This window comes from Sesamum indicum, unplaced genomic scaffold (assembly GCF_000512975.1).
Source record: "Sesamum indicum cultivar Zhongzhi No. 13 unplaced genomic scaffold, S_indicum_v1.0 scaffold00124, whole genome shotgun sequence".
In the NCBI taxonomy this organism is placed as follows: domain Eukaryota; kingdom Viridiplantae; phylum Streptophyta; class Magnoliopsida; order Lamiales; family Pedaliaceae; genus Sesamum; species Sesamum indicum.
The window spans coordinates 475,552-494,456 of NW_011628051.1; the positions used below are offsets into that span (position 1 = coordinate 475,552).

General features: G+C 34.1%; 3 protein-coding genes across 3 annotated transcripts in view; 1 reads left to right on the forward strand and 2 right to left on the reverse strand.

The window, feature by feature from the left end:
* Nucleotides 1-277: 277 nt before the first annotated feature.
* Nucleotides 278-5,287, reverse strand: LOC105179141 (mitochondrial inner membrane protein OXA1). Its single transcript, XM_011102741.2, has 10 exons — nucleotides 5,114-5,287; nucleotides 4,490-4,977; nucleotides 3,861-3,951; nucleotides 3,440-3,487; nucleotides 3,152-3,210; nucleotides 2,455-2,530; nucleotides 2,202-2,333; nucleotides 1,593-1,700; nucleotides 1,013-1,067; nucleotides 278-922 (listed from the first exon to the last, which is right to left on the reverse strand). The coding sequence occupies exons 2-10, from the start codon at nucleotides 4,963-4,965 to the stop codon at nucleotides 657-659; spliced, it is 1,311 nt and encodes a 436-aa protein (XP_011101043.1). The 5' UTR covers nucleotides 4,966-4,977; nucleotides 5,114-5,287; the 3' UTR covers nucleotides 278-656.
* A 2,102-nt stretch (nucleotides 5,288-7,389) lies between these two features.
* On the reverse strand, nucleotides 7,390-10,127 carry LOC105179142 (putative RING-H2 finger protein ATL21B). Its single transcript, XM_011102742.2, has 2 exons — nucleotides 9,211-10,127; nucleotides 7,390-8,050 (listed from the first exon to the last, which is right to left on the reverse strand). The coding sequence occupies exons 1-2, from the start codon at nucleotides 9,905-9,907 to the stop codon at nucleotides 7,569-7,571; spliced, it is 1,179 nt and encodes a 392-aa protein (XP_011101044.1). The 5' UTR covers nucleotides 9,908-10,127; the 3' UTR covers nucleotides 7,390-7,568.
* Nucleotides 10,128-14,495: 4,368 nt separating this feature from the next.
* LOC105179143 (putative E3 ubiquitin-protein ligase UBR7) overlaps nucleotides 14,496-18,905 on the forward strand; it is a gene marked incomplete in the record, with an annotated part of 4,745 nt that continues 335 nt past the window's right edge. Inside the window, 6 exon segments of the mRNA XM_011102743.2 lie at nucleotides 14,496-14,704; nucleotides 14,829-14,927; nucleotides 16,317-16,475; nucleotides 16,834-17,094; nucleotides 18,184-18,798; nucleotides 18,884-18,905. Coding sequence (XP_011101045.1) covers nucleotides 14,841-14,927; nucleotides 16,317-16,475; nucleotides 16,834-17,094; nucleotides 18,184-18,798; nucleotides 18,884-18,905 — 1,144 coding nt within the window.

Sequence of the window (18,905 nt, forward strand, 5' to 3'; positions counted from 1 at the left end):
ATTTCTCACCTTATATGATGATCAAGACAAGCTAATAATAAAACATATAGAAGTTCGATATTTTGATACTGACAGGCATGTAGAAGTTTACAACTCTGACTAATTGAAAGAGGAAAAATGCACATTTTCTGATTCCCATAGGAGAACTACTTAAATGTATCTTGATTGTGTACTGAAATCAGAAGCATCATCACAACAAAGAAGCAAACACATGCGTGATTATCAATACTAACTTCCATTTCCCAACAAACGTACCTGGATGCAGGATGAAGTTTGATTCACCAAAACCAGCCGTAGATCAGCCCTTTTATTATTAATCAAAAACTTGATTTACTCAATCAACAAGAAAAAAAATACAGATACAGTAGAGGCTGATAATCCCACAACTGTCAAGTTAGCAAATCAACATAGGAATTATGTTCTTGGTTGAGTTCACTGAAGTTATCCAGCCCCCAAATTCCTGGTATACCATTTCCTCAGAAGCTCTCTGCCCCACACTCCACCTCCAAGAAAAGAATTTCGCAAAAGTAATTGCATCCTAACTACTAAATGCATATTCTTTAGATATGATAACGTCTATCGTATTGGAATTATTCGTTGGGACAAATAAGAATCATTCTGTTGTCATGTATCTTTTCACTTAATTTATCTTTACATCACCTTCTCTTTCCTTTCTTCCTTCCTTTGACTTCTTTCTCTAAGCTCTTAATCCGTTGATTAAGAACAGAAGTCGGAGCTATTCTTTGGTTTGTAGGCTTTGATGATGCTTCAGCAGGTGAGGATAGAGATTGCTTTTGCTGAGCCGCTGCGTACTTCTTTAGTGAGTCGAAAAAAGAGAGGCCTGGTTTTTGATTGGTCGAGGGTGGTGTCACGGGTATGATAGGTATGCCCAAGAACTTCTTCACCTCAGGCTTTTTTATCACTGGACATGTAAATCATAAAGTAAAAACTGCCTGGTGAGAAGAACAATAAGAAAAGAGCAAGCACAGATGGTCAATATAACAGGACTTACCTAATCCGTATGAGAGTGAAAACAAGTTGGAGGTAATCCAGTAGCAGAATATAGCCTGTAGATATAACCACAATCAAATTTAGTGTTGCATGAAAAAGCACACTGAGCAAGCACAAGCAGAAGTGAAACAATGTGTAGCCAAGAGGTGTTTGATGACCTCAAATGAGTGGTTAAGTAGGATGGGCTAAATTTTGACTCGAATACGTCACAGTCCAACAGTTAAGATAATCAATAATGCTGATTCCACGTCATGCCAGGAAAACAGAATTTTCAATTGCAAATACAACATTACTGTCATTACACAATCTAAACAAGCAAACTCCCAGTTATCAACATAATGATTGGGTAACAGCACCAGCAGAAGTAGGAAAAGAAACTGGAGTATTTTCGTGAATAGCTAAAAAACACTATAGAATGCAGAAGCAGCACCATGAAAGATGAAACTATTGCGTGCCAGCAATAAATAGAGGTGGGTGGAACATGTAGAACCAAACAAATTACTGCTAAACATTCAATGTGGATAAAATATTTACAAGGCAAAGTTTGGCACTAGCAAATGATGCATCACGATAATACATACCTTGGCAAAACTTGCAGTGAAAGGAATTGTCAGTGCCGCAAAGGCCCTTGAGACATTCTTGATTGTATGAGCAGTAGGATTCCCTTCCAAACCTTCCTGGGCATTGCACTGAAAAAGAAACAAGATGGAAGATCGAATGAGACAAACCTGAGATGAGCAGTCAAATTTAATAGGAAGAGAGAAGACATTTTAGATACATGACTTGAATCTCATGATAACAGAAACTCCTAAAGAATAAATCAGAAGCAGGTCATCAAGCAGTCAATAGAACATTTTCCTTTATCTGTTCCATACACCTTGTTTCACCACAAACTGAGGAACATTTTCTTCATTAGAAACTAATACAATTTAAGTGTTGTAACTGAAACTTTTTTATAATAGTTGCGTAAGAAATAACCATTTATTTACTGATAACCTTTTAAGTTCAGTTTTACAATTAGAAAACTCCAAACATGTATCGAGTCAAAGTTTATCCTCCTTCAGCTAACATAGATACAACGGGAAGTGCCCACGTGATCATGCCAATATTTAAGATGTCATGCAAGAAAAATTGGTTGCATCTTGACATGCAAATTGCAAAGCAAACATAGAAGCAGAAAAGATACTGACCTCCACCGTAATCCAAAATGTCAATGCTGTCAAAACTGGAAAAATATACATGCTATCAGGAGTTGTCAAATCGGTAAACCATAATGCTCCGCCCTCTTTAAAAGATGGAACTTTTTCAGCCAGGTTGTTAACCTGCATATAGCATGATGTCAAATGGTAACAACAGAATGATGAAACAATAAGAGCCAGAATACAGAATCAGATGGACTGGAAAGAAAATTTTCATTATGAAGTATGAGAAATGTGATCTTACAGCAAAGAAGAAACTGCAAAAGATGGGACCTGAAATTAGAAGTCCCTTCAAAGGTGTGAATGGAGTAACACCATATCTGCAACAGCAAGATGCAATTTTACTTGTGAAACATACCCTTCAGTCATACCCCAACAAGGTGAAAAGATCATATATCAAAGAAGAACAGTATCATAAAAGTTGGATCTGCCTCTCCACAAGCAATGAAAGATAAACCTAATGGGCAGATAATATATATAAGCATGCTTTATCCACTGTTGGTGGAGAATGCGTGCATGTGTGGGTGCATACATCTTTCTTCTTTGTCCCAAGACAACCAATAGATGAGGCACAAATTATTCATAAACCACTTTTATTTCTAGAAACAACAAACTCCCGTCAATGGATAGCATGTTAAATACACTAGTGCAGCATATCAATCTCCATAAACCAACTCATTAACACCTCAGTCATAACTAGCCACTTCAACTTTGCTCATCTATACTACATAAGCTCTTAATGTTACAAATCATCAAGAATTGCTTCGAACCTCTATGTTTCTTGGTTATTCTTTTCCTTTGAGAATGGTGACAATCAGCTCTCCTAATAATTGATGAAGTTAAAGAAATATAGTGATTCTGATTTATTAATTCCACATGAAAGCTGGATCATGGATATTTATGATGGCTGTCATAATTAGCAAGAAGGAAATGATACATACTCCTTAAACAGTTTTTGCATTTGAGCCTGACCTTCTGCAACAGCATTGGGGCTCATCTCCTGTAAAACAATCACTGAGTATGAAAATCAAGAGTTAACAGTAGAAGAACCAAATATTAAAGGTATTAATAGAATGACGGAGGCAACAAAAACTTGATTTTGCAGCATAAGCCTCCAATAGAGAGTCATTCAAGCCAAACGGTCGAGAAAGCCATTCCGCACATGATCCAGCAAGTATATTGTCAATCAACTTGATAGATGAAAAGAAATAAGAGTCTGAAGCTCATACCCTATTTTGCATTTCTTCCTTAATTGCCTCGAGTTTCGGTCTTAGAAGCTGCACAGGATGTAAAAAGTAACATAAATGTGTTTATACTCAGATAAAAAAGCAAATTGGTAAACCAAGGTTAAATTCATAAGACAAAATACATGGTATCAATTAAAATACATGACAAACCCTATTTCCCCTTATGCACATGATGAGGAAGGATAGGGAAGGGTAGCAATAGGCTAAAATTTCTTTAATGTCATTCCCAACTGTATACATTAATTGATAGTATTTTCTCACCACTATCATATTATATACAAGGGAATAGTGGATTTCCAGGATCATCAAACATTGAGGCAAGTAAGTAGAGGCCTAATGCGTCACAAGGTAATAAGAAAACCCACCCCAAAAATGTAAAGGGAAAAGCATGTATAGAACTTACAGTAAATTTTGAAGTGGATTTCAGTTGATTTATAAGAAGCGGAAGCTGAATTGAACGAATCAAAAGAGTTGTCACCACAATTGATGCCCACCTAAACAAAACTTCCAAAAAGTTATCACACTTCCAATCCAATACAATTTTAGCTAGAAAATAAAGCAAAAACTCACAATCCAAATAAAATACACATCTCAAATAACCAATTTTTATCAAAGGAAACAGCCACATAGAAGTACCTTTAAAAGGTCTGTTTCGACTACAGATAACTGATGCGCAACCACATCAATAAGACTTTTAATATTATAGTAAAATCAGAGTTACATGCTCACATGAGCATTTTTACTCTTTCAGTTCATATGAATAAAAAACAAAGCTAGTCATCGATCTCCAACGTTTATGAAACTCCTAAACAGCACAACCTTCCCATGCAAAAGAAATTTCTCTCATCCTACCAGCTAACCCCTTATACTCCATGGCTAATCCAATTCTATCACACAAGAAAATTTATCATAATTTCTAAGAGTACCTCAAACCAAACCATTTCCACAGAAGAATGGCACCGAAAAGCAAAACCCACGAATAAAGCAACACTATCTCTGCGTGTTTAAAGAAATCTCAAACTTTTTCCTCACCAATTAAATCCCGTATAAGTGTGCACATAATCAATCAAGTATTGGAGCGCTGCCACGGGAAAGAACGAATCTGCAGCCACAGCCGCCACCTCACTCACCACCGGCACCACCTCCACAGCCTTATCTCCCAACACATCCACCACATCATTCAAAATCTCAATCTTGTCAACCGCCCCTTCTCCAACAGTCCCACTAGAAAAATTCCTACTGAAAACCGGCCCACATCCCGCTGGGATCCCAAATCTCCTATCTTTAAACAAATTTCTCGACCCATTGAAAGCGCTGAAATTATTTCCGGTACCCAAAAAACGATGTTGGAAATAATTCCGGATTTCCGTGTTCCTAGAAATGGGATTGGAATTAAGATCTTCACGATCACTATCATCGCGACGAACATGCGAAAATGAAGGAGCAACTCGCTGTTGCTGCTGATAAAAAAACTTCGCTCTAGCAGTGACGCCCCGTCTATAAGCCATTAATTTGGACTCCTACAAGAAACGGAAAAAGCAAAAATGAAATTAACACAACAAGACTGAATCTTAACGGACATTTCCAAGAAGGGATCTCGGATCTTTGATAACAGATAACATATTTCTGAAGCTAATCCTCAGATAGAAATCTTACGAGATAATTCTGCTGTCGGAAAGGGAACCAGGGTTTTGGGGGTTTTAGGAGTTACTGACGTCCGAGTGCTCTGATCCAAGAGTTTAGGCCCTTCGAAGGTGTCCGAGGGCTTACGGTTGGTTGCATTGCATCAACAACGCTTGAACTAAAATCGTTGTACCCTATCACGCACGACATCATTCGTTAGTATCTAGCGATATCAGAACATTTCCCCGCATCAATACTCAAATACATTATGACGATTTTAAAAAAAATGGAAAATAAAAAGAAAAAAAAAAGTTTCATACATATAAAAAAATTACAACAAACTCTACTGAAATTTATTATAATAATAAATACTTTCTTGTTTAAAAAATTAATAATACCTCTTAGAATTAAAAAACCCACTAACATACACCTTCCTACAACGATTATCACGGTGAAATAATTTTTAAATAATTATTAATACTATTTTTCGAACAATAAAAGCATAATTATAATTATAATAAAATTTGTAAAATTCATTATAGTTTACCTTACGTCAAAATACAAAAAAATTAGAATATTCTTCATTGACATATATATACTATTTATTTGTTCTCGGAGCTTTAGAGTAATTGTTTTTGGTAAATAAAATATGAGATAGTTAAACTACCCTTACGTTACTTATTTAGTTAACAAAAAATTCTTATATAGTTAACAAACAATTTTTTTAATTTAATTAATTGGATTGAATTATTTTTATTTATATATATTTATAGTTTTTTTTACTACTTTTGATTCATTGTTTATTTTATTTAATTAATAAATATAATAAAATTTTAACTATATATACAAATATATTGCAGATTGTGAATATTATTAATCTCAACTATAAAATATTTTTATGTATTTCAATTGCATTATTCCAGATAATTGATACTTTTCTATAATTTTAAATTGTTCAGCATGATATTTTTGGTATTAATTATATTACTACTAAACTAATTAAGTTTATATTTATAATAATAAATTAAAATCTCATACTATATTTTAGTATATTTATAACATAGTATACATTATGCAATTTATTTTATTACTTATAAATTTATTTAAAAATTTGATGATTCTCATAATTTAATCTAATAATAATAATAAATCAGCTCAAGCTCGAGCTCATCTCAATGGAGCTAAATTTAGCTCAAGTTCATCATACAGGAGTAGAGGTCGAGTCGGACTTGAGCTTACCAAAAAAGGTTGATCTCGACTCATTTACACCCTTAATTACAAATGATTATGGGCGTGAAAGTCCGATCCTTTCAGCCCAAATGTGTGAAAGGTAGTGGAAGATTTAAGTGGGCCGTATTGCCCAGTAAGCCCATGGACTTCCTGACTCTATTTCCGAGATAAAATTGTTTTACCAGTCCAACATTTATATATTATTTATACTATATATATAAAAAAAAAAAAAACTCTTTTTTACTCACAAATAACAGCTAGTTACACCCCAACCTCAATTTTGGAACTATAAAAAATATTCTTATATATTTTCAATTATTCCTACTCAATTTTTTCTTTTAATCTGTATATTTATACTTATATGAAAATTTCACACACAAACGGCATTTTATAAAACAACAATATCAATTTTTTTGTTATCGATAATATTATTTAATTAATTAATTTTAAATATAATATGTTGGTTTATATAATTTATTCTTATTTTTAATAATAAATAAAGATTTATTACATACACATACGGACAACGTGCCATAACTGCTAGTTAATAAATACGACCTCTTTGATGTCGCAGTTTTTCTTTTAATCTCTCATTCTCTTTTATTGTTTGAAATTATTTCAAATTTTTTTTTTGCTTTTCTCAACCTTCAGTTATCTCTCTCTTAATTTCCACAACTTTGATCTTTTTTCTATTTTTTTTTATTTAACTAATATATGTTTTGAAAAATTAATAATTATGTTTAAATTTTAAATTAATTGCACACACATTTAGGTGTACTACACATATTAGTATTATAATAACTTTAAGGTCATGAAAAATAAAAATAAAAAAGAAATATTTTTCTTGCTACTACTGTCCATTGGCATCCTCAATGTGTTTACTGTGCAGCGATATCATACTTTTATCACACTTTGATATCATATATTGGTATTACATAAGTGCGCAATCGATACATATTTTTAAAAAAAGTAAAAAAAAAAATAATTAAGTTAAATTATTAATTTAAAAGTGGGATGCATATCATGCACTTGTTGATATGATACGTTATTGTATAACATCAAAATCAAATGAGAGATCGTTTACCCAAAACTATATATTGATTTAAATTCTAAACTCAACTTTCAAAAACTCATCATTCTTTTCCTACCAATTGTTTTACATTTATACATAGATGAATTTTATATTTTTTTACTTTATACAAAGGTGAATTTTATATCTCACGGGAAAAAAGAACACATAGGAAAGTCAATCCAGGCCCTAATGACGATCCAATGTTGTTGACGACGACGAAGAAGATATTGACATTGAGGAAGATGGTGTGGCTATAGAGCTCTCCGGCGAATTCCTACACAGCGGGCAAGTGCCGTTGAGCTTGAGCCACTCATCAATGCAGTTAGCATGAAAATAGTGATTGCATTCAGGTAAGCTCCTCAACGTCTCCTTAGGCTGGTAATCGGACAAGCAAATCGGGCAAGTGCCCTCACTCGGCTCCGGGAGCCGGCGACTCTCCCCTAAAACTGTCGTCGGATATGACTCTATGGTCGGCCGGTCCAAGCCACTGGTTGACCTAATTGTTGGCCGTTGATCGGAAGCAACAGTTGGGAGGCTAGAGTTGAGGCGACGCTGAATGTTAAATGCCCGCACCATGCCACAAGCATAACATACGAGCCCAATGATGCACACTAGTCCTGGTATCCCAACTCCAACTATGATTCCATATTTTGCACTTCTAGGAAGACCTGCATCAACACCATGTAAATATATGATATTTTCCCCACTGAAAACTAAGCCTTTAATTGTTTGCTATCATTTTTTAGGGATTTTTTGAGATGGGCTAAAACACATTTAATGTTTGCCTACTTTTTTTTACACTTTATCAGTATAAAATACTTTATATGTATAATATATAAACACACATATATAAATATAAAAGAAATATATTTTGACAATGAATAGTGATTTTTATCTAAAATATATATATATATAAAAGACATAATTTGACAATAAACAATAACTTTTATCTCAAAAAACACAACATCAAATATGCAACACTTATTTAAATTATTTTAAATCATCTTTAAAATATCCTAAATATATATATATATAATGATGTCGTAAAGTGAGTATTGATCCACGTCGAAGCTGGCCTCCCTGGCCCCACACCCCAAAATAAAAAGTGAATAGTTACTTTAAGAAAAAAAGAAACAAGAATGGGTGGTAAGATTCACAAAATTATGGTATAGTGTATAGGCTATTTAATTCAATAATAAAAAGGAAAAAGGTGGCCGGCCAGCAGAATAATCTTTGCACTGAATTCCAAACAGCTTGTTGATTTTTCTGTTAAAGAATCTGGTTGTATCCTCTGCCTCAATAGTCAAATAACCACCACCTATTATATTATCTTCCACATTTCTAACATTTGACTCATTCTAAATTGTTTGTTAATGACAGAGTTGTTTGATTTGGTGAGCACTGAGCAGCACCTCACACTCATCTCTCTCCATTGCATTCTCGGATAAATTGTATTTTATTCTCTACTCCATTCAATACACACTATAGAAACTTGAAATTTAAAATCTTGTTTAGCCCATCAGAAAATTCTTAAAAATTTGATCCGTATAAAAATTAATTAACACAAATTGATCATATACTAATATCATAACATTTATTGGATATTTTTAAATTATATAGTGAATATAATAAATTTGTTATGTAATTATTTTGAATTTGATCAAATGCTTAGTTCCAACTGATTTTTATCTATTGATTGGGCAAAGGCTAATTAGATAAGTTTTTGCAGCATTCATTTCAATCAAACATATCAACAAAGATTTCAGGGAGAGATGACATTGACAAGACTTCATCATTTCTACCAAACCTAGTAAAATAAGCAACTCACCAGATCTCGAACGCCGGTAGCACCCAATCTCGCGGCCGGAATCCCCCTTATACCCGCAAATGCCCCCCTGGTTTTCACACCCCCAGCACGCCGGCTCACTCCAAACCAGCTCAAGATCCTCCCTCAAATCCATCCAATAGAACTGCGAAAGCCCCCACTGCAACGGGACCGACACGTTCGCAATCTCCCGGCACGCCGCCGGCACCCCACCCCCCAATGACCGCGAATTCACCGCCAGAACTGTGTAGTTCCTCCCACTAAGGCAAAACAGCGGGATGTAACGGGTGCCCGTGTAATCCATATAGTCCGAAGAGCAGTTCAAAAAGGTGTACTCTCTCATATAAGCGCCCCGGAAAACCGAACCCGACAGGGTGAAGTTGAGGATCCGCTTCGGGAGGCAGAGATCCGGGTCGTTGATGAAAAGGGCTTGGGCAGTATAATCTATATGGTCTACTACGAACTCCCCTGATTCTGGGAGGCTGAGAATTGTTTGGTTCTGGGCGTTGCAGTACAGGTCGAAACCCGGGTAGCCACAGCGGACGGGTTGACGGTTCCGCAGCCGGAATGGGAATCGGACCTCCACGCCGAAAGTGGTATCACACGAATCGGGCCTGCATGGGTTGGCGGATAGAGCTGGCATCGTGAGGAAAGTGAAGATTGAAGAGGAGAAAAGGAGGAGAAGCGTTGTGGTTTCCATTTCATCGCCAGATTTTTCTTTGTATTTTTTGTTCAGAGTGTGAGTTCCATCTGGGCTGAAAATCTACGGATAGGGTATTCGGGTGGGTGCATCACTATTGAAATGAAAAGGGGGCTGTAGATTCGGAAGAGATTGGTGTGTGTATTTAAGTGTTGGTGTGAGGAGAAATTGTTGGGTAGCAACAGTTAAGTTGAAGAAAGATGAGAGCAACCTGTTCTTGAGGTTTTTGGACTTTCTAGATAAGTGGAATTTTTGACCAAAGTTATTTAATGTAGATTAATTTTTGTATTTTTTCCCGATCGGTGATAATAAGTCAGTACCAACCAAGCTTGTCAGATTGGTGGGCCGAAGGTTTTACGGTTGTGAGTTTGAGTCTCATGAATGTGAATATATTGTTTATTTTTTATAATAATGTCTTATCTTGTTCATTTTATGCTTTGTTGGTAATCTAAAAATATCGATGGTTGTTGAATAAATAGGAGTTACTCGTTAGCATAACTCTTGTATTGACAGTAAGAATAAATGTAAAATCTTCGATTTGAAAGTGACTCGTCCTTATTGATTAAGTGAGCGTGTGTCGAGCATATGCAGGGGATGAAATACATTGTTATGTTAAGTAGAAAATTACTAGCATTAAGAGGAATGAGTGACCAATCATATAATGAAAAAGTAATAACTTATTACAGATTTTGATCAAGTGTAATTCAAACATAATTTTGTTGTTGTTATCGAGTCAATATCGATGTATCAAGTGTCAAATTTCTTGATCTCCATACGATATTGTACAAAGAGCTCCGTCTAATTTAGAGGGTGTTTCAGTGTGCGTATTTGAAAAACACTATTTTAAAAATATATATTTAAAATATTGAGTTTATAAGATGTTAATACCGACAAAATTATAATTTATCTGATTTTTTTTTCTTAAATAATATCATAAACTCGTAAATATTAATATTAGAGTTTATAAACTCTTTTTTCTAAAAAATACATCGTATATTTTGCAGCATATAATTTGCCTTAGCTGATTTGGCAGGGCTGCAACCGTTTTTGGCATATAGTATGGAATTCAGTTGAAATTTTTATTTCTAGTCATGTTGCATTTTTTATTGCATGTAACATAGACATGACACATCCCTTAAATAAATAAATGAATCTATATACACATAGTGGTATATATTAAAATGAATAAAAAATATAATATAATTTAAAATAAAAAATTCAATTCGAGTATGAAAATTCTGTTGAATACGTTTAGTCCTTTTTCTAGGGTTAAGACTAAAATCACTATATTCTAGCTATTTATTCTAAATTTTTTTTTTTTGGGGGGGGAGAAGTACTATAATGAGTTATAAATAATGTTAATATTTCTCAATTATGTGCATCAAAGTACCAGGAAAAGACGGGCGTCTGCGGTGTCCGTATTAGTGCACACATTTGGGAGAGAGCGAGTGGTGGACGAGGAAGATATTGACGCTTACGTCCCCTCTCTCCACCATTTTGACTAAAAATCGTGTCGCGAACTGAATTTATGATGTCTTGTTAAAGACCAATTCAAATTTCAGTTGATGTTACAGCTACCTAGTCATATTACAAAATTACACCACTACTATCAAATTTTTCATTAATCAAATAATTGATCAAGATCCGCAATCAGCCATATCGATCTAGTCTCGACTTGATTTGAGCCTGAATATGTATAGACTTATAATGATTGAATAACGGGCTAAGATTTAAAATCAGATCGTACTGACCTAGTCTCAACTTGACTTGAACTCGAATATGTATGGATTCACAATGATCGCTCAATTCACATACGTGAATCATACCACCAAGATGTTTATAAATATTAATCCTCCATACCCGAAGTATAATTTTTTACTCTTTACAGTTTCTTACAAATCTTAAATTTTTATCTAGTACAATATTACTAAACATATAACCAATTTTTATGAATTCTTATCTTGCAGGATATATAACCAATTTTCAGTCTATGTAAATATATTTGAAGCATTCTATACCTGACTTCAACCTTATGTGGACTTTTTCAATTTAAAGATACATCGCCAGTCAATCCAAATAATTATAACTCACATATATAGTAGTTTTGAAACCCTCTCGTCAGTATGTCCAATTAGGACAAAAACATAATTCAGGTTTCATCTTGAATTCTTCTAGGTTGTAGGAAAAAATCTTTCTAATTTCAGATCTAACAATGTTATCTCCCATGCCCAAATTTCTTCTCAAGGCAAGACTACTAAAACTAGACATTAAACAACTTAAAAATAAAATCGATGTAAAAAATTAGTTTTTTCATTATGAAAAAACTATTCACCACCAGTATGGTAAAAATATCTGTTAAGATTTTTAGACACCCTCACAAAAATCATGATCAACAACCATTAAGTGACCGTAATCAATTACTATTTACAATAACTATTTATTATTAACTACAATAGGTAATCATGTTCAAATGTCATATTTCTTGTATTGGTATAATTATGTTCATATTCACACATCCTAAATGCATGAGATATTTCTTCCTCCATGATTAGTATATCAGATAGGATTTTCTATTCAAAATTTTATTATATATATTTATTTTATGGTGAACTGACCAAAGTGTCCTTATAGACTACTTTTTTTTTTTTGTATAATTTTTCATCCACCTCGTCCAATTTTTTTATTTTTTATTTTTTGAATAATAAGTACAATAAGAACAAATTTGACAATAATTCCATACATCTATCCCAAGATACATAATTTTATTAAATATTATATAAAAGTATTTATAATTTTTCGAACGGTGACTATATGTAAAATTTGTGGTTGTAATTTGCTGTTGACATGGCTATGTCATAAATTAGTATTGACAACTAGTCTGAGCAGCAGCTTCCCCTTTTGCTTTCCGTGTTCATATGAAACCTACATTTTTCAACGTCATCTAAATGTTAGGTGTCATCTGGAAAAAAAATAAATAAGGACAAAAATGAAGTTCTTCTCTCCTCCTAATAATATTTAATTTAATCCATGGAAATTGTGGTGCCATACCTAACAACGTCATAATCATGAAATTAATATATGTAGTAATTAATGATCCTAAAGATTTGAAAACTATACTATTTATTAAGAGGCCCTTTCTTAGAATACTCACTATGGTGGCCAAAATATGAATTATCTAAAATATATTTTTGTCTAATAAATATTTTTTTTTTTAGTCAAAATTTATAAAATCTGTTGGTATTAGCTCATGATTAATTTATTACCGACTTATTGCGAATCAAATAAATATGTTCAGAATAAACTACTCTTATGATGGTGAAAATATATATTTTTACATGTATTAGCGTGAACATGTATAAGGATAGTTTGGTTAGAAAAATATTTTTTTGACTTGCAATAACAATCGGGAGGTATTATGGATTTTCATCAAAAATTTTTTTACTGATATCAGCAAATTCCGTGCAATTTGACTAACGAATGGATCTATTTGTTAAACGAAAACAAATATTGGGGGTACTAAATATAATTTTTTAAACTATGTATAATAACACCAAAATTCAAAAAATTATGGTATAATTATCCTAAAATTAAGGTAATTTGGACTTTTGTTAATTGAATATGTTTAAAATCCAAATGCAATGATCTTACATAATGTATATTAGTAATTTATAGCACACTTTATGCGTAAGTAAATTTCGATATATAATTTTAAAAAATATTTATTATTTAATAAAGTATATAAAAAATAAATTTAATATTAAATTCAAAAATACATAAAGAGAAATGCTTGAATATGTCTTTATATTCACTTAGATGATTAGCAAGAAAAAGGAACAAGTGAGATTAACACCGAAAATATTCTAATCATAGTCTCCCAATATTCATACGCCAAAATATTATCACAAAAGATCAAATACACGGGCCTGCCAGCTTTTATCCTGTTGGCCCAAAATCAATCTATTAGTGGGCCGAGTGGGACGGCCCATCAGGACAGCCACTCCCATATATTTTTGTCCTAATCTTAAACTCTAATTTCGCTTCCAATTTCATGAGGGGAATGCAAATATTTTGACATAAATGGGAGACTTTTTTTTTTCCTCTTAAAAATAAAAAGTCAAAAAATTATAACGAGAAAAATGAATAAATTTCTTTAAAAAAGTTCGACATTAGTTGCAAAATAAATATTCAATGCACAGTTCAAGAAAGAGCAGATGTGTCCCATTTTGATGAACTACAGAACGTGTAAAATTCATTTTTACGATATTACAATTGAAATTGAATGTAAAAAATTATTATGCAAACGACTATATCGACATCAATGCGGACGCTGAAATGTATCGATCTTTTAATTTTTTTATTTAAAAAAAATAAAAAGTTGCATAGGTGTTTCTTATTTTAATATGGTTGATTTAGATTTAGATGAATGAGTTGTGATGCTGATAAATTGCTTAAGGTGTGGAGAAAATACAAATAAATAAAAAAGGCTTGTAAGTCAGCTTAGGCATAAAAAATTGGGGCTCAATTTGGCGGGAAAATGGGGCGCAAGCCCCTTTTGGAGTTTTTTACCCTCATATAAAGTTTCAATTTTTTTCTCATTTCTAAGATAAAGAACCCTAACGCACATTTTCAGAAGCCCAAATACTCTGTCTCGCTCTAGTTTTTATTTGTTAGTAATACTGACGATCTATTCTTATCTCCTCCTGTTTCACTCTCGTTTTGACGCTCTAATTACTCTCGTGTAACTTACTCCCCGTTCGTTGGATTCCTCTTTCCCACTGCGCTCTAGGGTTTACGGAAGTACGTTCGATTTGATTTTCCTGTAAATTATATGGCGAATGTGTGTTTTTTATTTTTGGGTTTACAGTGTGATGAGGATTTCGATTGCGAACTGAGGGGGTTTGTTGTGTTGTTCCTTTTTAAGGTTTTGTGGAAAATGGCTGACGCGTTTGATGATGAGGTTGAGGGTGAGCCCACGATATCAATCAAAGACTACCTTGAAGCTGTTGAAGAAGAGGAGCTGGTGAGTGGTCTTTTCTGGAGTTGAAAAAGTTCGACCTTATTTACTTATTTGGAATTTGTTTAGCGTGTGTATTTTCCTGCTATGTAATCGGGTCATACTTCTGAGATTTTGGTTTCTCAGAGAATAATTGGACCGGGGATTCTGCTTGATTACAGACTCTAAATCGAGAAAAGGAGTGATTAGAACTCATATTGTACGAATAGATGTCAAGGTATGAAGGGGAATGTCCATTGGAATAATGTAACCTTATTTGAGGAAGTAGTTGTAACCTGAAATGGAGATCAGAAATGGAGTAGAATGTAATACATGATGGTTGTGGGGCCTTGTGATAGGATGTTGAGATTAATTGATGGATTTAATTTTATATTTGAATTTATGTTGTGAGTTTTGCTCCCACACAAGTATATTATACTAGTTTTCTGTATATATAGTATTTTTCGAGTGGTTTTCAGTATCCCTGATTCTGATTATGCATTTATGCTAAATATGGATATTGATACTGATCAACTGCTTTTAACAACTGGCTGCACTAAATTCTCTGGTTCTCATGTTAAACTCTCTAAGTTTTGTCGATTTTTGGCTTATTTATTATGGGTAATGTACCGGCACTGCCTTATGTTACGCGTGGCGTCAAGGGGACCGGATACAGTGGGGTTAGGCGCCTTTGTTTTATGTGATTTCAAATTTCTTTGTTTTTAAGACTTTTTAGGAATAGTAATAATGAATCTGTTAATATAATATGAATGGCCTTTTCTTATTTTGTTGAAGACAACCTACATGATTCTTTTCAGGTGGAAAGAAAAGTTGAAAATTGAGATAGAAAATTAATTGTACTTTTTCATACAAGTGAAGAGGGTGGAAAATTTGGTTGTATGTGAAGAAGGATAGAAAAAATATCCGTTGCTCATCTACTTTGCTTCTTTGTGTAATATCCTGTAGCTTTGTGTTTTCATCTTTGTAGTTGTCAGGCACATCACAGGCGAGTTTGAACCTGCCCTGAGATCTTATTTTATTTCACTCGGAAACCGTGTAATATTTGGAATGTGCAAATTGTGATGTTTGTAGGGCGAAAAGGTTGTGAGAACATTGGCTAAGTCTTCACACTTGGGTCTTAACTTGCTTTTGAAAGTCATCATGTTGTGAGAGAAAATGGCAAGGTTGATGCCTGGTCAAATGTTTACTCAAAAAGATATATTGTTCATATGTCCAGTCATCAATATGATCTGCTTTATCCTATTGTTGCTACCTCGACCAGGTTATTAAGTTCCTCTTCCTCATGATGTTGATTGTGTGGGCTGTTTTCTTTCCGTTTCATGTCTTTCTCAAAAGCTTGTGGGGTTTTTTGACTAGCTGCTATTGCTTTTCCTTTCCCATAAATACATTATACAGGAAGCAGATTTGGTCCTTGGAGGTGATGAGGGCAAGGAGTGCACCTATACCAAAGGATATATGAAGAGGCAGGCAATATTCTCATGTTTGACCTGCACACCTGATGGGAATGCTGGGGTTTGCACTGCGTGTTGCTTGTCTTGCCATGATGGCCATGAGGTAAATCCCATTATTTGATGAGAAATTAAATTCTATGCACAAGCTAGTTAAAGTGATAAACATCCTCCCTCGCCACCCCCAGACTACTGATAATAAGAGAACGGACTGTGAGATGCATAGCCCTGGATGCATCCATAATAAATACCTATGCATATAAGATGAATTATTTTTTCTGAAATCTGCTGACATGTGAGACTGTGCAGATTTATTGTTTATTCTAATTTGAAGGGGATATCTAATTACATTCTTCATTTTTCTTCAGTTGCCAGTTTTTGTTGCCTTATATTTAAAATGCTAAAAAGACGTATAATTACTCTTAGCTTGTTTATTGTTTATTTTTATTTTGCATTCAATCAAGATTGTGGAGCTATGGACGAAAAGAAATTTTAGGTGTGATTGTGGGAATTCTAAGTTTGGAGGGTCCTTTTGCAAGCTTTTGCCAAGCAAAGATGTGGAAAATGCAAGCAATGTATACAATCATAATTTCAAAGGTACTTACTGCACTTGTGATTTGCCCTACCCCGATCCAAATGCTGAAGAGCAAGTGGAGATGATTCAATGCTGTATCTGTGAGGACTGGTTTCATGAGGAACATATTGGACTCCAGTCTTCTGATAAGGTTAGTGGCTAATAATTTCCATTCAGCAACACTACTGCACTCAAATGCAGGTGCACACTTAGAGCAATAGAAGTACCAACAGGTTTCCACATATCTGTGCTCTCAAGAAACTTATATTGGTTGATGGTGCAATTGTTTCTTGTCAGTGAGTCCAATGTTTCTTACTTGATTGGGATATCTTCATCCTAGTTTTGGGTATGCCCTCTGGTAGTTGACGCTGCATTTTATGGTCTAAAACTCTGTGAGGAAATATCAGTAAGTGCTTTTCAGCGAAGATAGGCATCTAAATCAATCTCAGACATGTAATTACTCGAAGAGCTATTCTATCCTAGTATACTTTTCACTTCCTTTGCTTTAAACTGAGAGGGTAAGTTAAACGAAATGGTAAACATGATTTTTGAGTTGACTGAATGAATGCTTGAATTGTATAGAAGTGGAATAATTGGATTGTCAACTACATCGACCAGTTTAAGTGTCCTTTGTTCTCCTCTCTTTTCCTTCTACATTTCTCTTTAGTGCCAATATCTTAGCCCAATGTAGTTTTTGGTATGAGGTCTGTCATCACCTCCATCTTGATCTCATAACCTTATTACCTAATTATTTGTTGTTTTTATCTGTATTTTGTGTTTGTTTCGTCCTTATTTTTGACCAGCCTTTTCTGTATTTAGCTTTTCATGCATTTGGCTGGAGAATACAGTTCCATATGCAATACTCTCCTGCACTTCTGGTCTGCAAAATTCATGATTATCTTGTGAAAGCTGAATCAGCTGCTTTCTCTTCAAGGACACTGATTGTAGGCCCGATCTTTCTGTGCCTCAACAATGAAATAACTTACATCTACATGGTTTTTGACCATTTGTTGCAGCGCAATTTTCCTTCTTGGTTTGCTATTACAAGTTGCATTAAATTATGGCACGTAGGAGACATATCTTTACTAATATAGGTGTAAAAGCAAAGTGTTTCGGGGTGGTCTTGAAGTTGAATATGGTTTATTTCCATGATAGAACATTTCAAATATTGCAAATATTCCCATCTTTATAATTTTGAAAATGTTAGAAATTCTCCTCATCTTGCTTTTTTGTAAAATAGATTCCAAGAGATGAAAGTGGCGAGCCTCTGTATGAGGATTTTATCTGCGAGGGCTGCGCAGTTGTTTGCTCCTTTTTGACCTACTATCCTCAAACTATTTCAGCACCAGATCCCTCAAGTTCATCAAAAGAAAAGGCAGTTCTTGAAACTGATCCTCCTGTAATATCATCAGGGAAACTTGAGAACAAAAATGACTCCGCTCTAAGTAATGCTAATTCAGTTGCTGTACCAGTAGAAGCTAAACCAATGGTAGAAGTTAAGGAATGCTCAGAAGTTGCTGGCCCAAGTACCAAGTGTATTATTGGTGTCGACCTGTTTGGAAATCCTCCAACTATAGACAAAAGCAAGCCCATATTTCTTTCTAAAAACTGGCGAGAAGTCCTCTGCAAATGTGAAAACTGTTCTCACTTCTATGCTCAGAAGGGAATTGGCTTCTTACTTGATAAAGAGGATTCAATTGCTGAGTATGAGAGAGTGGCAAAGCAGAAAAGGAATGAGAATTTGCAGAAACAAGAGGGTGTTGAACTGAACTTTCTCAATAATTTAGGTCATGTTGCAAAGATGGAAATATTAAGTGGAATTGCTGACATGAAGAACGAGTTCTGTGCCTTCCTGGTATATGTCTGCTCATTTGTAATTATCTATAGACATTGCATTCCGAAGTTGTCATTCGTAAAAGATTCATTTTATCATTCTACAGGAATCCACTGATCCGTCGAAGC

Coding starts and splice junctions, on each gene's coding strand:
- LOC105179142 (XM_011102742.2), bottom strand. CDS start 9,907: ATGGAAACCACAACGCTTCTCCTCCTTTTCTCCTCTTCAATCTTCACT. Junction 8,051..9,210: donor CTACCGGCGTTCGAGATCTG/GTGAGTTGCTTA, acceptor GTGTTGATGCAG/GTCTTCCTAGAAGTGCAAAA.
- LOC105179141 (XM_011102741.2), bottom strand. CDS start 4,965: ATGGCTTATAGACGGGGCGTCACTGCTAGAGCGAAGTTTTTTTATCAG. Junction 3,211..3,439: donor AGGAAGAAATGCAAAATAGG/GTATGAGCTTCA, acceptor ATTGTTTTACAG/GAGATGAGCCCCAATGCTGT. Junction 2,531..3,151: donor ATGCAAAAACTGTTTAAGGA/GTATGTATCATT, acceptor TTGCTGTTGCAG/ATATGGTGTTACTCCATTCA.